The 14,765-nt window shown below is 36.0% G+C and overlaps 1 protein-coding gene across 6 annotated transcripts in view; it reads right to left on the bottom strand.

Moving 5' to 3' along the window:
* TCF12 (transcription factor 12) overlaps nucleotides 1–14,765 on the bottom strand; it is a 350,911-nt gene that overhangs the window by 35,690 nt on the left and 300,456 nt on the right. For all 6 annotated transcript variants that reach the window (XM_040620599.1, XM_040620598.1, XM_008706019.2 and 3 more), the window contains 4 exons: nucleotides 10,453–10,558; nucleotides 9,270–9,409; nucleotides 8,838–8,982; nucleotides 8,459–8,523 (listed from right to left, as the gene is read on the bottom strand). In XM_040620599.1, the coding sequence (XP_040476533.1) occupies nucleotides 8,459–8,523; nucleotides 8,838–8,982; nucleotides 9,270–9,409; nucleotides 10,453–10,558 (456 nt within the window). The remainder of the gene's footprint in view (nucleotides 1–8,458; nucleotides 8,524–8,837; nucleotides 8,983–9,269; nucleotides 9,410–10,452; nucleotides 10,559–14,765) is intronic.

The raw sequence follows: 14,765 nt of genomic DNA on the forward strand, positions 1-14,765 counted from the left end.
ATTAAAAAAAAAAAAAAAGGACATTGACAAAAAAAAAAAAACACACACACACAAACAAACGAAAAAAACCCTAGGATAGAAAAGTGTCATTTATATTCTAGAGGCTCCTAGCTGGCTCAATCGGTAGAGCATGTGACTCTCATGAGTTTGAGCCCCACGTTGGACACAGAGACTACTTAAAAAAAAAGTATTTTATGTATTCTAATAATGAGAGGAAAAAAATAGATCATATCTATTTCTTAATTATCCCAGTGGAAAATTATTTAGGTTTCTGTTAGAACAAAAAGAGAAGTTACTATAGAGTTAACAGACCTAAATTCTTTTTTTTTTTTTTTAAGATTTTATTTATTTATTTGAGAGACAGAATGAGAGACAGCATAAGAGGGGGGAGGGTCAGAGGGAGAAGTAGACTCCCTACTGAAGGGAGCCCGATGTGGAACTTGATCCCAGGACTCCAGGATCATGACCCGAGCCGAAGGCAGTTGCTTAACCGACTGAGCCACCCAGGTGCCCCTACAGTTAACACATCTAATAAACAATTTTTCTTGGGGCGCCTGGGTGCTCAGTTGGTTAAGCGTCTGGCCTTCGGCTCAGGTTATGATCCCAGGGTCCTGGGATCAAGCCCCACATCAGGCTCCCTGCTCAGTGGAGAGCCTTCTTCTCCCTCTCCCTCTGCTGTGTGCTCTCTCTCCATGTCAAATAAATAAATAAAATCTTAACAACAACAACAACAATTTTTCTTAAATGCATCATCCAAATAAGTGATACCCATTAAAAATAATTATCTCAGGAAACTTATCTTTGACAACAGTCTTTAAAAAGTTTTAAACGCCAAAGAAAATAATTTTTTAAAATAGTTATTCTTTATTTCTCATTTAAAAAGTTCTCAGTTTGATCAACTACATTTTTACCAAATATAGCTCCAAATGATGTATCATATAAAACTGAACTTGCTCCCAAAGGGTATTTTGTTACCCTTGAGCAAAGTGGAAGAAACCCTGCCAAGTCCTTCAGAAAATGTTCCCAAAATGATTTGTGGATTTCACCTCCTAAGAGGTCCACTTTATTCATTCATTAAGAGAAAGCACATGCACGAACTGGGGGTGGAGAAGGGCAGAGGGAGAGAATCTTAAGCAGGCTCCATGCCCAGCACAAACCCCCATGTGGGGTCGACGTGGGCTTGATCTCACCACCCTGAGATCATGACCTGAACTAAAATCAAGAGTTGGATGCTTAACCCACTGAGCCACCCGGGCGCTCCTAAGGGGATCCACTTTAAAGAGTATAACATCTGGATGCATAAATTTTGGTATTTTGACTAAAAGTTTTGTTGCAATATTTTGTATTTATTTCAAATTGCTGAAAAAAAAAATAGTGACAGAGAACAGTGACAAGTTTACCTAATCAGCCATTAAGTATTTTAAAAGTCTTTTTAATCTAAGTACTAAGAGTCCCCAGGAAGTTTTCTCTAGGAAATTCTATTTCTAGTCTATAATGAGCATAATAAACCATCTTCACATCTCAGCACTTAGGGAGGACAAATCAACTTATGTGGATGAACTGTGGTCAAACATTTTAAAAAGGAAAACTATTTGTGGGTGAAAGGAGTCATCCAATAGAAATACCCTTGCTCTGAATAAGCTTAGAGCTCCAATGAATTTAAAGAGGCCCAAATTATGGCAAACAAGAGGGTCTCAGCATTGGTTTTAAAGACAGCCTAATATGCTGAAAAAGCCAGATATTGGGACAGGCTCATGAAAAACAAAATTCCACAAGTCATAATCATTAAACACAACAGGTTTTATTTTTTCAAAAGAAGAAAGCACTAATTGAATTGCAAGCAGCCAGAAAGCCTATTTTCCTTTGACTACAAATGGATATACCTACCTCGAATACACCAATTTGTATAATGTTACTAAATTCTAATTGTAAATGCCTTTAATCACCAACTCTCTCCGAACAGCCAGATCTAGAAGTTCTATATTCAAGTTAAAAAGCCATTTTGGGAAAGCAAAACTATCGAGACTTCGAAAGACGTTATGGAAGGACTTAGTAACAGGGAGGGTAGTATGTTGTATTAAGATCAATACTGTTGGTCTTAAAGTTGTTACCTTGTAAAAAATCAGGATGCACATGTGAAAATTAGCTAAAGGCCACATTTTTAGGAATAACTGATGCTAAATTTTTATGAAATATTTCTTAACTATAATATTGGTAAGGGACGGAAAAGTTGGTAACATTGAGGGTGGGTGGATGAGCAGTGAGGAAAGTTTCAGGTTCATGCAAAACTTTATCATCAAGTACACCAACTCGCTGTCAAGATCAACAGCGTCAAAGCACTGGAGAAACAGCACTGCCCTTCTGTCACACCTGCCTGGTTTTGCTGTGTTTCTTCATAGTGTTTACATTGCTCCTTAACTGTCTAAACTTGTTTACTTGTTTTATTATCTGTCTCTTACCTTTTCCCCCAATAAAATGTATGCTCCAGACAAGCTAGGACTTGGTCTTATTCAGACAAAATCTGAATTATACAGGATTTGCGGTCACTTCAGATTCTACAACACTCGTAAATATATACTTGTTGAAGGAATGAATGATTACTATCCTTGCGAGAAGCTACTATTTGAGTATTTCTTTCAAATCACTGGATGTAACACTTAGGCTCCGTTTCTCTTTCACGATTCCGGTTTAATGCAGGTTTCCCTCAGAGCTCTAGTGTCGGTTTTCTTTTCTATCTACTTGTGTTTTACCCCTTGGAAATATCATTTCTGAAAGTATCAACCATGACATCTCTGTGAATGACTAAGTTGACATTTCTATGCTCATACTTACTGGTTGCTGGACTTCTCCATCTGGACATACTCTTTCACTTCAAGCTCAATATGCCAAGCCAAATTTTACACCACTGTGCCAAGCTTCCTACCCTTCCCATCTCCACTCCTCTGTTTCCTCTAACTTCAGCACCAGCATTCTCATGGTCACCAAATCCACTCTCTCTCTCCCCTCCTACTTCCCCTCTCCACCCTTCCCACCACAGACTCCAATACCTGTGATTCTGTTTCTGGGATAGGAACACATCTTTCTCACTGCTGTGACACTACTTTAAACCTTTACTAGAACTTATGGATGGATCATTTAAGTCTTTATGTTTCTACTTACTCCCTGCTCCTTCTGCCCCATATATAATTGCCTGAGCTATTGTCCCTAACCAGTTTTAAACAGTCAAATCCCATGCAGTACACTTCCTGTTGTCTACTAAATAGAACAGAATGACATTTGATGTCTTCCATAATCTGGTCACAAAAATATCTTTCTACCTTATAACCTACTTATAAATATTATGTACCCTATAATCCAAACAAAAGATATATTTTTTTCATTTTCTGAAGATAGCCTGTCCTTTCAAAATGCCTATTTCTTAATTTCTCCCTGATGGAATTCTACAACACATGATAGCCCAGCTCAAATGTCACCTCCCCATTTACACTCATCTTCACCTCCTTTATAACTGTACTTTTCTTGGGTTTTTTACTTCACAGTATGCTCCACATGATCATTTTCTGTATACCTGTCATATCATCTCTCCTTGATTTTAAGCTCTTTGAAGGCAGAGAACTTGTAATGCTCTACATTGAATCCATCCTTACCTATCACTGTCTTACACAAGTAGGTGCTGAATATTTAAAAAAAAAAAAAACTGGAGTAACTAAACTATACTTGAAATCTGCTATAGCTACTTTTTGATAAAAAGCAAGACTCAGTAAGTGGCAGTATTTCTTAGTATTTATGTAATGGGGTTCACTAACAGAAATACCAACGGGGGTTAAAAGATCTTGTTATAAAGGTGAATTCATTTACAAATCAGTGTTACGGTATTAGTTTGAGAGCAATGATATGGCGATGCTCCACGAATATTTCTGAGAATTAGTGTTGATGTATTAAGCTGTCCATACCACACTGTTAGGCACGCATGCGCTTTTGAGGGTATAAAATAGACTATCAAGACAATCAAATGAGGGCTTTAAAAAAATCACTGTAAAAACACATATCAAATATAAAATGTATCAAGTATAAAAATATATAATTTTGGTATTTTTTTCAAAAACAGCTTCTCCATTTGTATAATAAAAGGCATTTTCTCCACTCACCCATCACATTGTCTAGTTCTCCTTTGCCCTAAATTAAAGTGATGACAGACAGAATTGTTATTAATACCTTTCCTGAACTGACAGATAGCCTGGCAAATTACAGGACTTTTTATTGTCCCTTCTACTTCATAAAAAGAATGGGTATGTGGGGGACTCCTGGGTGGCTCAGTCAGTTAAGCATCCGCCTTCGGCTCAGGTCACGATCCCAGGGTCCTGGGATGGAGCCCCACATCAGGCTCCTTGCTCAGTGGGGAGCCTGCTTCTCCCTTTGCCTGGCGCTCCCCCTGCTTGTGTGCTCTCTCTCTTTCTGACAAATACAATCTTTAAAAATAGAACGGGTATGTGGGGAGAGGAGGAGCAACGCAACATTAAGAACACAGGGTAATACAGCCTTTTAGATCACAGATCATTTCATTAAACTTCACCTCTGTGTGTTTACTCTATCACCAAACCACATACACATTAAACTTATTCTACAGAAATTATTGTTACTTTAAGATATTCTATAATTAGACCATTTGACAAAAAGCATTCTAAATCAGGATTTCATTACTTCTTGTACTTTCTGACCTTAAAGAACTCCTACACTGATGTTTGAAAGAAAAAAAGAAAAGAAAAAAGTCAGTCACTTAAAAAATGGGGATGGGAGTGATTTAGAATGTAAAGCATAAACAAAGTAAGAACTCATTCTGCATGCAGTCCATGGTCCTCATACTGTTAAATGACCAATGATGAATAACTCCCAATACCTTCTGCCAGGCTTAAACGGTAATATGCCTCATTTTACTGCAACAAATGAGGCTCCTCCTCCTATCAGTCATGGTCCATTCCAATCAGCAGGGTGCCAATAAGCCAGAAGCTAATGAAAAGGGCCTCAGACAAAAAAGAAACAATGAAGGGCTCCCAAGCCCAACCTTGGAACTGTGAGCCCAATTTTTTAAACACTACAGTGCACATTTCAGTTAATCTTTATTATGCTAATGTTATTGAGTCTAAGGAACAAAGAAACTTATTTCATGAATTACTTTTAAACGTCAACTTCCCTGAATTTTCTTTTCTTTTGTTAGAGACTACTGACCATTTAACTATCCAGATTAAAATACACACACACACACACTCTCTCTCTCTCTCTCTCTCTCCCCCTCCCTCCCTTTCTCTCCTTTGCTCAGAGGTAGAAATCAAAACATAAATTATCACAAAGAAGTCTGATATAATCAACAAAGTTAAACAGTCCTCTTGTTTGATCTCCTCTAAATTAAAGACCAAGTGTTTTGATATGGTATTAGGCACTGAAATAAACCAGATGTTTCTTCCTCTATATAACTCTCCATGGGCACAATCTTAAAGGGTTATTGTCTGGCAAATGTTCAGGGAAACACATTAGAAATGGCACGAATACCCAGATTTTCCTTTCCTTCTATCTACCCTAGTTTATTATCTAAACTAATGCATAATCCACAGGGCTTTGGGAACTTTGTGTAAATACTTTCATGTACAATTCTCTTTCTAGCTATCCTGAGATTAAGACCACAATTATCCCGGCTTAAACCTAAAATAAAGGAACCTTTGCAAATGTATTATCTGGCCTTACATGTTTAATCACAGTATTCTGTGTGCTCTTTAATACCTAAACTAAAGAACAAAGGTTGTACCCTGTGATGTTTCACACATGAAAGACCTCCTGAGACATGTATCAGACGACTGGGGAGCTAGAAATAATTTCTAATGACAACAGCATAGTGTTTTCTCCATCTAAAACTAGATGCTATATTAAAAATGTCATATTCTAAAGAACTTAAAATTTCAAAATACCCATGGTCACCATTTCCAAAGATCTGTAATGCCTAATGTAAAATTCTGATATGCATGTTAGATTCTCAAATGTAATCCTCAGAAAATTCCTTCTCCTCATGTCTTCTAATCCTTCCTACTCCCCATGTAATGTTTTTGTTTTTCAGTACATTCTGTGAGCACTAAAGTGAATGTGAGTCTGTAACGGAAGTTAGAGAAAGAATGTGTTTTGGGGAGGTGTCTGGTGGGGAGGGGGCAGCAGATGGGTTGAAGGAAGGGATTTCAAGTGTGCAGACTATGGCATGCAGTGATGGAGCAGATGGAATGCATCACCATCAGCTATGACAGAAATGATTTATGGAATGACCTGGCTGCTCCTGCCTAGTAACAACATAGGATGACAGAGCTGAGTTTCCATGACAACCAAAGCCCACCCACTAACTAGATTAAACATTCTTCCCTGGCTTCCACTCATGGAGAATTTGGATTTCCCCCCCCCTAATGCCAACTAGTTTGGCGAGTATGCTGGTCATAATACGGGAAAATAGTCAACTACAAGAAGGGTAACTGAAAGGGAGCTTGAAGGACAACCACTGAGAACATCACAAATTCTTGCCTGCCTACCTGACAAGGTTCCTTTACAGAAGTTTTCCTTGCATAAAATAAAAGAGCTTTGAGAAAAAAGCCTCCAAAATGCAGTTTGTATTTTTTAAAGTTGACTAGAATTGAAAGTTCAACGTTATTTGTCCTCCTACATGCGAAATATCTGCTACTGGATTCTTTCAGAATCAACAGAAAATACGGCAAGCCAATCAAATTCCTGGGAGGCACCCAGATTTAATACTATAGAATAATTTTACTTCTAAGCAGGTAGTCTTCATTAGATGGGAATAAGCCCAGAAAAGATAGGACCACTTCCTTTAATCCTCATCAACACCGTGTAAAACCACAGTCACTGTAGCATTTCTCTTTCTGGAGAAATAGTAGTGAAGATAGTTGGATCCAGGTTCTTACCTAATATATACGGGCTTTACCCTTCCGAGCTTGGTGATCCCTAGGACAAACTACTTAATCTTTCTGAGCTGAAGTTACTTAACCTTTTAAACTTTAGTTCCTCATCTGTAATGTGAGGATAATAATGCCAACCTCACATGGTTTTCTTTAGGATTAAATGAAACAAAGCACGTAAATGCTTAGTATAATACCCGGTACCTAGTAAACATTCAAATTACAACTGATATTTTTGTGGGCTTTGTTCTTATCTTCACTATTTTTATCATATAATGTGAGGCTGAATTCAACAAACATTTACTGAGCTCTACTTTTTTGTGGGGTACTCCACTATGTGGTAGATGAGCTTGCCTTGGCTTTATTTCTCAAGAAACTTGTACTGGGACGCAGAGAGAGGTTTATGTACAGAAACTATATACAAAGAGGTTTATCTCCTTAAATGTTCAATGGCTGCTTCCTCTACTCACACACTAAGTGGTCTGCCTTCCCCAGGAATAGCAGTAAATGTGTCTGATAGAGTTAACTGCACTTTATAGAAAATGTACTACAACTCTGTGGGAATTCTGAGAGGCATACCATTCAAGGGGGAAAAAAAGAAAAGAAAGGAAAAGCCTAAGGAGAAAATTCAGAAAATACAATGCAAGAAGTACCTCTTTTAAACAATTAGATTTGGAGTCTTTGTGAATTACTGGTAAATGCTCTCCCAAAAGAATTCTGAGAGAAGGGATTTCAGTTTTAATGTTTTAAGGATCAGCTACTAAAACAATCATAGCTTTGTCATTAACATCCAAATGTGATCTAAATTAGCTGCTCAAGAAAATACTATGGGATTCCTTCAAATCAGTTTTACTCATGTTAGCATGAGTTCTTCAATGAAACTGGCTTTTTTTGGGGGAAGACTCTCCTATTTCTTGAATGTATCAGTTACAGATGATTATTTTTTCCTTTTAAAAAATATGTAAAATACTTTCTGCCTTAGAAAAATTTCTTATGAAGGCACTTTCTTCTTTGGACCAGAAGAATAACTGAGTTGACTTTCTTGGTTCCATTTGACTTACTTAAATGGGCTAAGTATGTATTTAAAGCTAATAACTAATGTATTTAATAATATTTAATATTTAATAATAACTAATGTATTTAAAGCTAATAACTAAGTATGTATTTAAAGCTAATAAATAAATTTAACAATTAATCTCAGTAATTTTTGCTTTAGATCTAAAAACCCCCAAATTTCTCTTCTTTCTATCTACGTCTGTTCCATTACATAGAAGACATATTGAAATTGAAGTTAGAAGGCCAGGTCCTGTGGGAATGGGGTGGAAAGGTGTTCTGAGTTATTTTAAGGGCAGCGAGAATCAATACACACCGAGAATAGTTCTAATGGAGATATGAAGTTGATTGTTTTGTAACTACACCCTTTAACTATGACATGTACTGTCCACAAAACAGAATCACTGCGTTCAGCAGTGTAAAATTCATTCAGCTATATAGGTAAAATCAATACTCACAGATGCCAAAGCCTTTCCAAGTGCATCACCTGTCTGTGAGCTTCCAGCAGCAGTCCCTCTGGTTCCTGAATATTTCAGGTAGAAAACAAATCAAGAATTTTAGCAGGCAGGTATGCTTTTTTTTAAGCATTCTGCCATGATTTCAAGGGAGTTCTCTACCATTATCTCACCCATTGCAGCAATTGTGTATGTGTTACACTTAATAAGCTAAGTTAAAGTTGGGTTCGGTACCAGTTTCTACATTAATGAAAATTAGACCGTTTTTCTTCCTTTCTGTCATTTTAAAAGTCAATACTAAAAAATATATTGAAAGATGTGGGGTTCATTGAAAATCCCCAAAGTAGGTTTTAGGGAGTTTTGCCAACCCAAAAAAGCTCACCTAGAATGCTATCTGATCCATTGATGGGAGGAGTGTGTGAGGCAGCAACATAAGGCGAACTGCTGGTACTGCCACGATGGAAGCTAGACATTGGTGGGAGACTCGTGTTTATGTCTGTTGGTGAAACTGAGTGTGGAGGATAGCTCTAGAGAAAGGGGGAAAGAGACATGAGCTATTAAATACATTTTCTGAATAATAGGCACATATAACTGGACAACTACTATAACAGGTCAAAAAGAACATTGCAAGTTAGCAGCTGAAGGGCATTACTATTGTCATTTACTTTTTAAAAAGGCATGCTAAATGCAGTGAGCCTAGAAGTATTTCAAATGTCAGAAGTTTTGGCAGAATCAAACCTCACACTTGTAATCCAAAGAGAAACACAAGTGAGGACAAAGTGTTGCCGCACCCTAGTCATGTGTTACAGCCTACCAAGCGGTCATGTGAATGAAGGCTGCCGTAACTACTGGACTGAGACATGTGGGAAGTGGAGGTCCCCAGAATTCCACCAAAACCAGGCTGGCTCATCCCATTTGATGAACTCCAAAGGTCAGAAGAATTGTGGGTCCCATCTAAGACGAAAAGAGAAATATAAAATTTTCCTTAGCTAAAATTTTTTATTTTGATGATGCTATAAGAATTCAAAAGGATACCCTCCAGATACTTTTCCCCTCCCCTTTCCAGCCCAGTCTTCTATCTAGTTTTCTTCCCTCAATTACTATTTAAAAAGAGGGAATAAAGCTTTATAGTTAGACGGGAAAAAAAGTAATCCAAACTATAGTAGGTAGGTTGTTATAAAATTGAACCAATTTTGGAAAATTGGAAAATTTAAATTCATATCAAAGAGGATAATAAAAATCTCAAATTTGGGGACAGGTTGGATTTAATTTTGGTTAAATGGTATAACCATAAACATACAAAAAATTCTTTATAACAAGCAATGTACATTATATCAAACATTCTGAAACTGTGGAATAAAGAAGTTTCTCTAATAGTAAACCAAAGTAATTGATAATGACTATATTATAGTCAGCCTTCAAATGAAATGTGTTAGCAATGACTTTACTCACCAGTGTAAAGTCAAGGAAGCATTTATGTAGTGATTTATTGCTCCCACAGTATATGCTTCCCATAGTCCAAAACCACAGGAGACCAAATAAAAATGATTTGCTAGACATGAATTAAAGGAAATGCAACACTTTTTCTCTCTTAACAAGTCTTATTCTGTTCTTTGATATTCACTATTTATATTGACCATTCTAGGGGTGATAGGAGTCTGTAATTTAAATAGGAAACTAGAGTTGTTAATATCTTTCATTTGTTTAAATTCTAAAATGAGAAAGAGCAGCTCTACTCATTTTTCTCAATTGAAGTCCTTTGTAAGTTTGATCAATACTAGATGGGATACTCCAATGGTTTGCTGGATAGTCCAACCATATTGCAATCAGCAATAAATAGTATTAGAAATTTTAAACCTAAATTTAATTTATTTTGGCCAAAAATACGTAGATAAATAACTTCTGAATTCCTGTGTAGGTAATCTTTTTCCTCACAATATTAGCTAATATACAATAGATAACTGCTGTAGGACTGATAACTAGTTGGCAGTACTTACCTTGCATAAAGAAAGTGCTAGCAAACATACTGGTTGGTGGCTTGGGAGATGGATAACTAGGAGATTCACGGTTGAAATCATCTGAATTTGGGGATGGTGCATATACCTTAAAATTAAACAGGAAATTTAATTAAAACGTAAATGACGATCATATATATCACTTATGTAAAATGAGTGTTACATTTCATAAAGGGCCTAAAAAGGCCTAGCTAACATGTATAAAGGGCTGCCACAAATTCAAAGAAACTGACTAAATCCACATATATAATAATCTAACTTGGTTACTATCTGCATATATGTTTTTAGCTGATTACTAGAGAAAAATACTACTGCAAATATCCCCATAATGCATCTTTGTGTGACAATTACACCAGGTGGTTGAATAAAGTCATAAATGTTGACTTTGCTTACAAAACACAAATCCATATAGGCTCATGATTCAAAATGTGGTGGTGGAAACAAGTGTCTTTTGAACACAGCATGAAATAAATTTTGGGTTCATAAAATTCATTTTTTCACTGTTACAAGATTTATCAAAATCAAAATGAGTTAAAGGTTACTATACTTTGTTATTATTAAAGGATAACCATAAAAGGCACATTGCAAGTTTTCAGAAACTTGCTTAACTTAGTAGGGTTCGCAAAATTAAAACCAAATTCTGCTAAAGGTTTTTGATTTCAAGTAAACTTTTAAGTCTGGTACAGCTTTAAGAAAAATCTTATTTAGGGGTGCCTGGGTGGCTCAGTCAGTTGAGGGTCTGACTGCCGGTTTCACTCAGGTCATGATCTCAGGATCATGGGACCAAGCCCAGAGCGAGAATCTGCACTCAGCGCAGAGTTTGCTTGAGATTCTCTCTCTCCTTCTTCCTCTGTCCCTCCCCTACTCATGCGAACACGTGTTCTCTCCCTCTCTAGAATAAAATAAATAAAATCTTAAAAAAAAAAAAATCTCAATTTGTCAGAACAGTATTAATTTCCTTTGGTAAACCTTTGCTTCAGATAAGCAAACTATGAACATTTTGAATTGGCAAATGGCCAACATTGCCATTTCTCTGCAAAACTAAATGGGCAGCTAAATAACCTTAATAATCAAAACATGATAAAACCATTCTCATGATGATTACTAAAATAAGAAGGAAAACAAACAACAGTGAAGGTGATGTAGCTCTGTAAAAGCAAAAGTAAACCAAGAGTCAGGAAGAATGCAAAGGTGTCCTATTGTGAACAGTGCAGGAAATATATTTCTTTTGTTTAGTTAGATAAGGGTACATTCATTAAATGTCACTCCAAAATAAAAATCCTAAGTGTTCACTCAAGTGGAAGAAAGTAGCTACCTTATTAAAATTATGGGAGCATGTGTAAAAAATCATACACATATTTTTGGCATAAGCATAGAAAATTTCTGGAATTACACATAAGAAACTTAGTGGTTATACCTCTGGACTTAGAATTGGGAAGGAAGACATTTACTTTCTATCCTTCCACGTAGTCTGGTATCTTATCCTGAGCGTGTCTATGCACTAATAAAAAAGTTGAGATTAAAATGCAAGCCAAAATTTTATTTACATAAACTATCATTTATATTCATTTATTCTTCCTCTGAGGCATTAACTAACTATAAAGACTCTTGACAAATTACCTCAGCTTCCAAGACTCAATTTCCTCATTGGTAAGATGGTGCTAACAGTACTTGCATCAGGGGGTTGATGGGAAAGTCAGATGAGATAATACATATACAATGCTTAGCACAGTAAGCACTAAGTATTAGCTAACAGTATCTCTATCATCTTTCTGTCATTCTTGTAGGAGCCGTTATTCTACAAAATATTGCCCTTGTTCAGTTCTTGCATGCTATTTTTTACAGTTTTTGTCTACATAATCCTACCTATAAATACAATTCATGCTAAATAAAAGATTAAAAAGTCTATTTTTACTCTTCTTGCTAGTCGGTTTCATACTAGCACAGGTGTTTCTTTTCAATGGACTGGCATTTAGGTTAGTTTCCTCCCACATCCCAGAGGGAAAAATCACACACCTGTGGTACCTGAGAAGTTTGAGACAAGATGGATTCCTGAGAATTACCTAGAAAGACCCTAGATAAAGGAATATGGCAGATAAAATGTGTTTTCTTTCCATTATGCATATTAAATACATAGAGTGAAATAATTGGGTATATACAAATGTATCTGGGATGTATTATATAGGCTGATGGGCAGTAAAAGTATTCAGGAAAGGAATTTTGCACTCTTTTCTTTTAATCGATTTTCAGCATCTAAACTTAGCCACAGCTAGATGTCCTCTGTCCCCTTTATACAAAGATTTTTTCCAAACTAGGCTGAAACTACAATGAAGAATAAAGTAAATCCAAAGACCCAGCAAGAAAATACAAATGAGATAAAATTTAGAAGACAAAATTAGAACATATGCTTCTTGTCACAAGTGCTTATTTACTATATACACCATCACTGATCTCAAAGTATGAAATACAAAATTCTCTAATTCTATCCAGGTTACAGATTGAAACAGTATGTAAGCCTCCAACTTTTGGAAAAAAACTCCAGTTCTGATGTGTCATCTCACACACACAAAAATCTACATAATTTGTCAATTTAAATGTATAATTTGTCAATTTATATTTATCCTTATTCCCATTCAATTCACTGTATTCCATACATGATATACTTACACTTGAAAAAATTCTAAATGTTTGCAATTATAAAAGCAAATAAAGGATAAACCTGACTGTACTGATTTACAAATCACAGTTAAATAAAGGAGAATATGCTGATCAGATAATGGTTAATGATTGCTGTCATGGAAAACAAGAAAACCAAGATAAACCACACAAAGCAAAAGAGGCTGGCCTATTCGTATATAAAAATTTTAAGCTGTACGGAAAAAACAGGCTCATTTTAGAGGTAAAGTTGCTTTTAATGTTAGCCTTTATAAACAAACTTTGAAAAAGAATAAATGGACTTCTAAAAGATAGATCTTACAAATGAAAATAGTGAAAACCTTAAGCTATTAAAAGTTTGTCATTTATTTACTAACATAAGCTTAAAGTTTTTAATCTTAATAAAAATGTTTTGAAAAACGTGGTTCTCAAAGAGGCCCATCTAACGGCATTTCTAACACTGGCCAAATAACTTTACTTTTGGTATCTTAACCATAGCTTGCAAAAACATAGATGCAATGTTATGAAGCAGCAGTTGTGCCAGTCTCAATTTTTCAGATCAAAGAGTTCTTGCGGCAAAGCGCAACTGATGTGGTCTCAAAGGCTTTATTAACTCCAGATGTAGGGAAATAGTCAGCCAATTCCACAAAAAGAGCAAGTCTCTTTTAGTTACAATCAGTACTGGCCACAAATTAAAACCAGACTGCTTATGTCATCTGATCACCTGCACATAGATGCCAGCTTTTTTTTTTCCTAGCTAATGATCTAATCATACGTTTACATCTGAAGTATGATTTTGTATCACAACAAACAATCTTAAAATTAAGAGAAAGGAATATATATGCTTTAAGATGATTAAAATCTACCAGGAATCAAATTATTTAAAAGAGAAATAGAGGGGCGCCTCGCTGGCTCAGTCAGTAGAACATGTGACTCTTGGTCTTGGGGTCATGAGTTCGAGCCCCATGTTGGGTCTACAGATTACTTAAAAAAATAAAATCTTAGGAAAAGGTACAACTAAGTAATTTAAGATATTGCATTAAAATGTGGTAGATATTTAGAACTTTTCTTTAGAATTCTAACTTCCATTTTGGAATGTCAGGCTCACAATTGTTATCATGGGACTTTCTTCTTTCCGAAGCACTTACATTTTATCCTCTAGGAATGGTGATGAGAGAAATTTTGAGTGTCTGGTGAAGAGAACTAAAACACTTATTCCAACCTGAATGAATATTAACTGAAAATCTAAGATACCACCCTGTTAAGTCTAGCTGAACAGAACAAATCCACATCAAAATCTTTGACGTCTTCATCTCATCCTACCCAAACTTACTTTTTAAGTGTGACAGAGCACTTCAGGGATGAATATTTATAATTACTCTTTACAGCGCTTACACAATTATCCTTGGGATGTTTTAGCTCATTCAACCAACTGGAGTCAAGTTAACAAAAACATTCCTTTTTATTTGCTTGGATGATTCAGTTTAGTCATATGGATAACTCCAAATTCAGGGCAGATCTTTCCCTCTGTTTAGCTCGAAAGGCTGGAGCTGTGCACTGTGTTCTTGATTTCAATGCATCTTTCCTGTGATTAATACTGGAAACATCCCTGTCAGGCAGGGAGCCATAATGATTTTCTG

This window comes from Ursus maritimus, unplaced genomic scaffold (genome assembly GCF_017311325.1).
Source record: "Ursus maritimus isolate PB19 unplaced genomic scaffold, ASM1731132v1 scaffold_35, whole genome shotgun sequence".
NCBI lineage: Eukaryota > Metazoa > Chordata > Mammalia > Carnivora > Ursidae > Ursus > Ursus maritimus.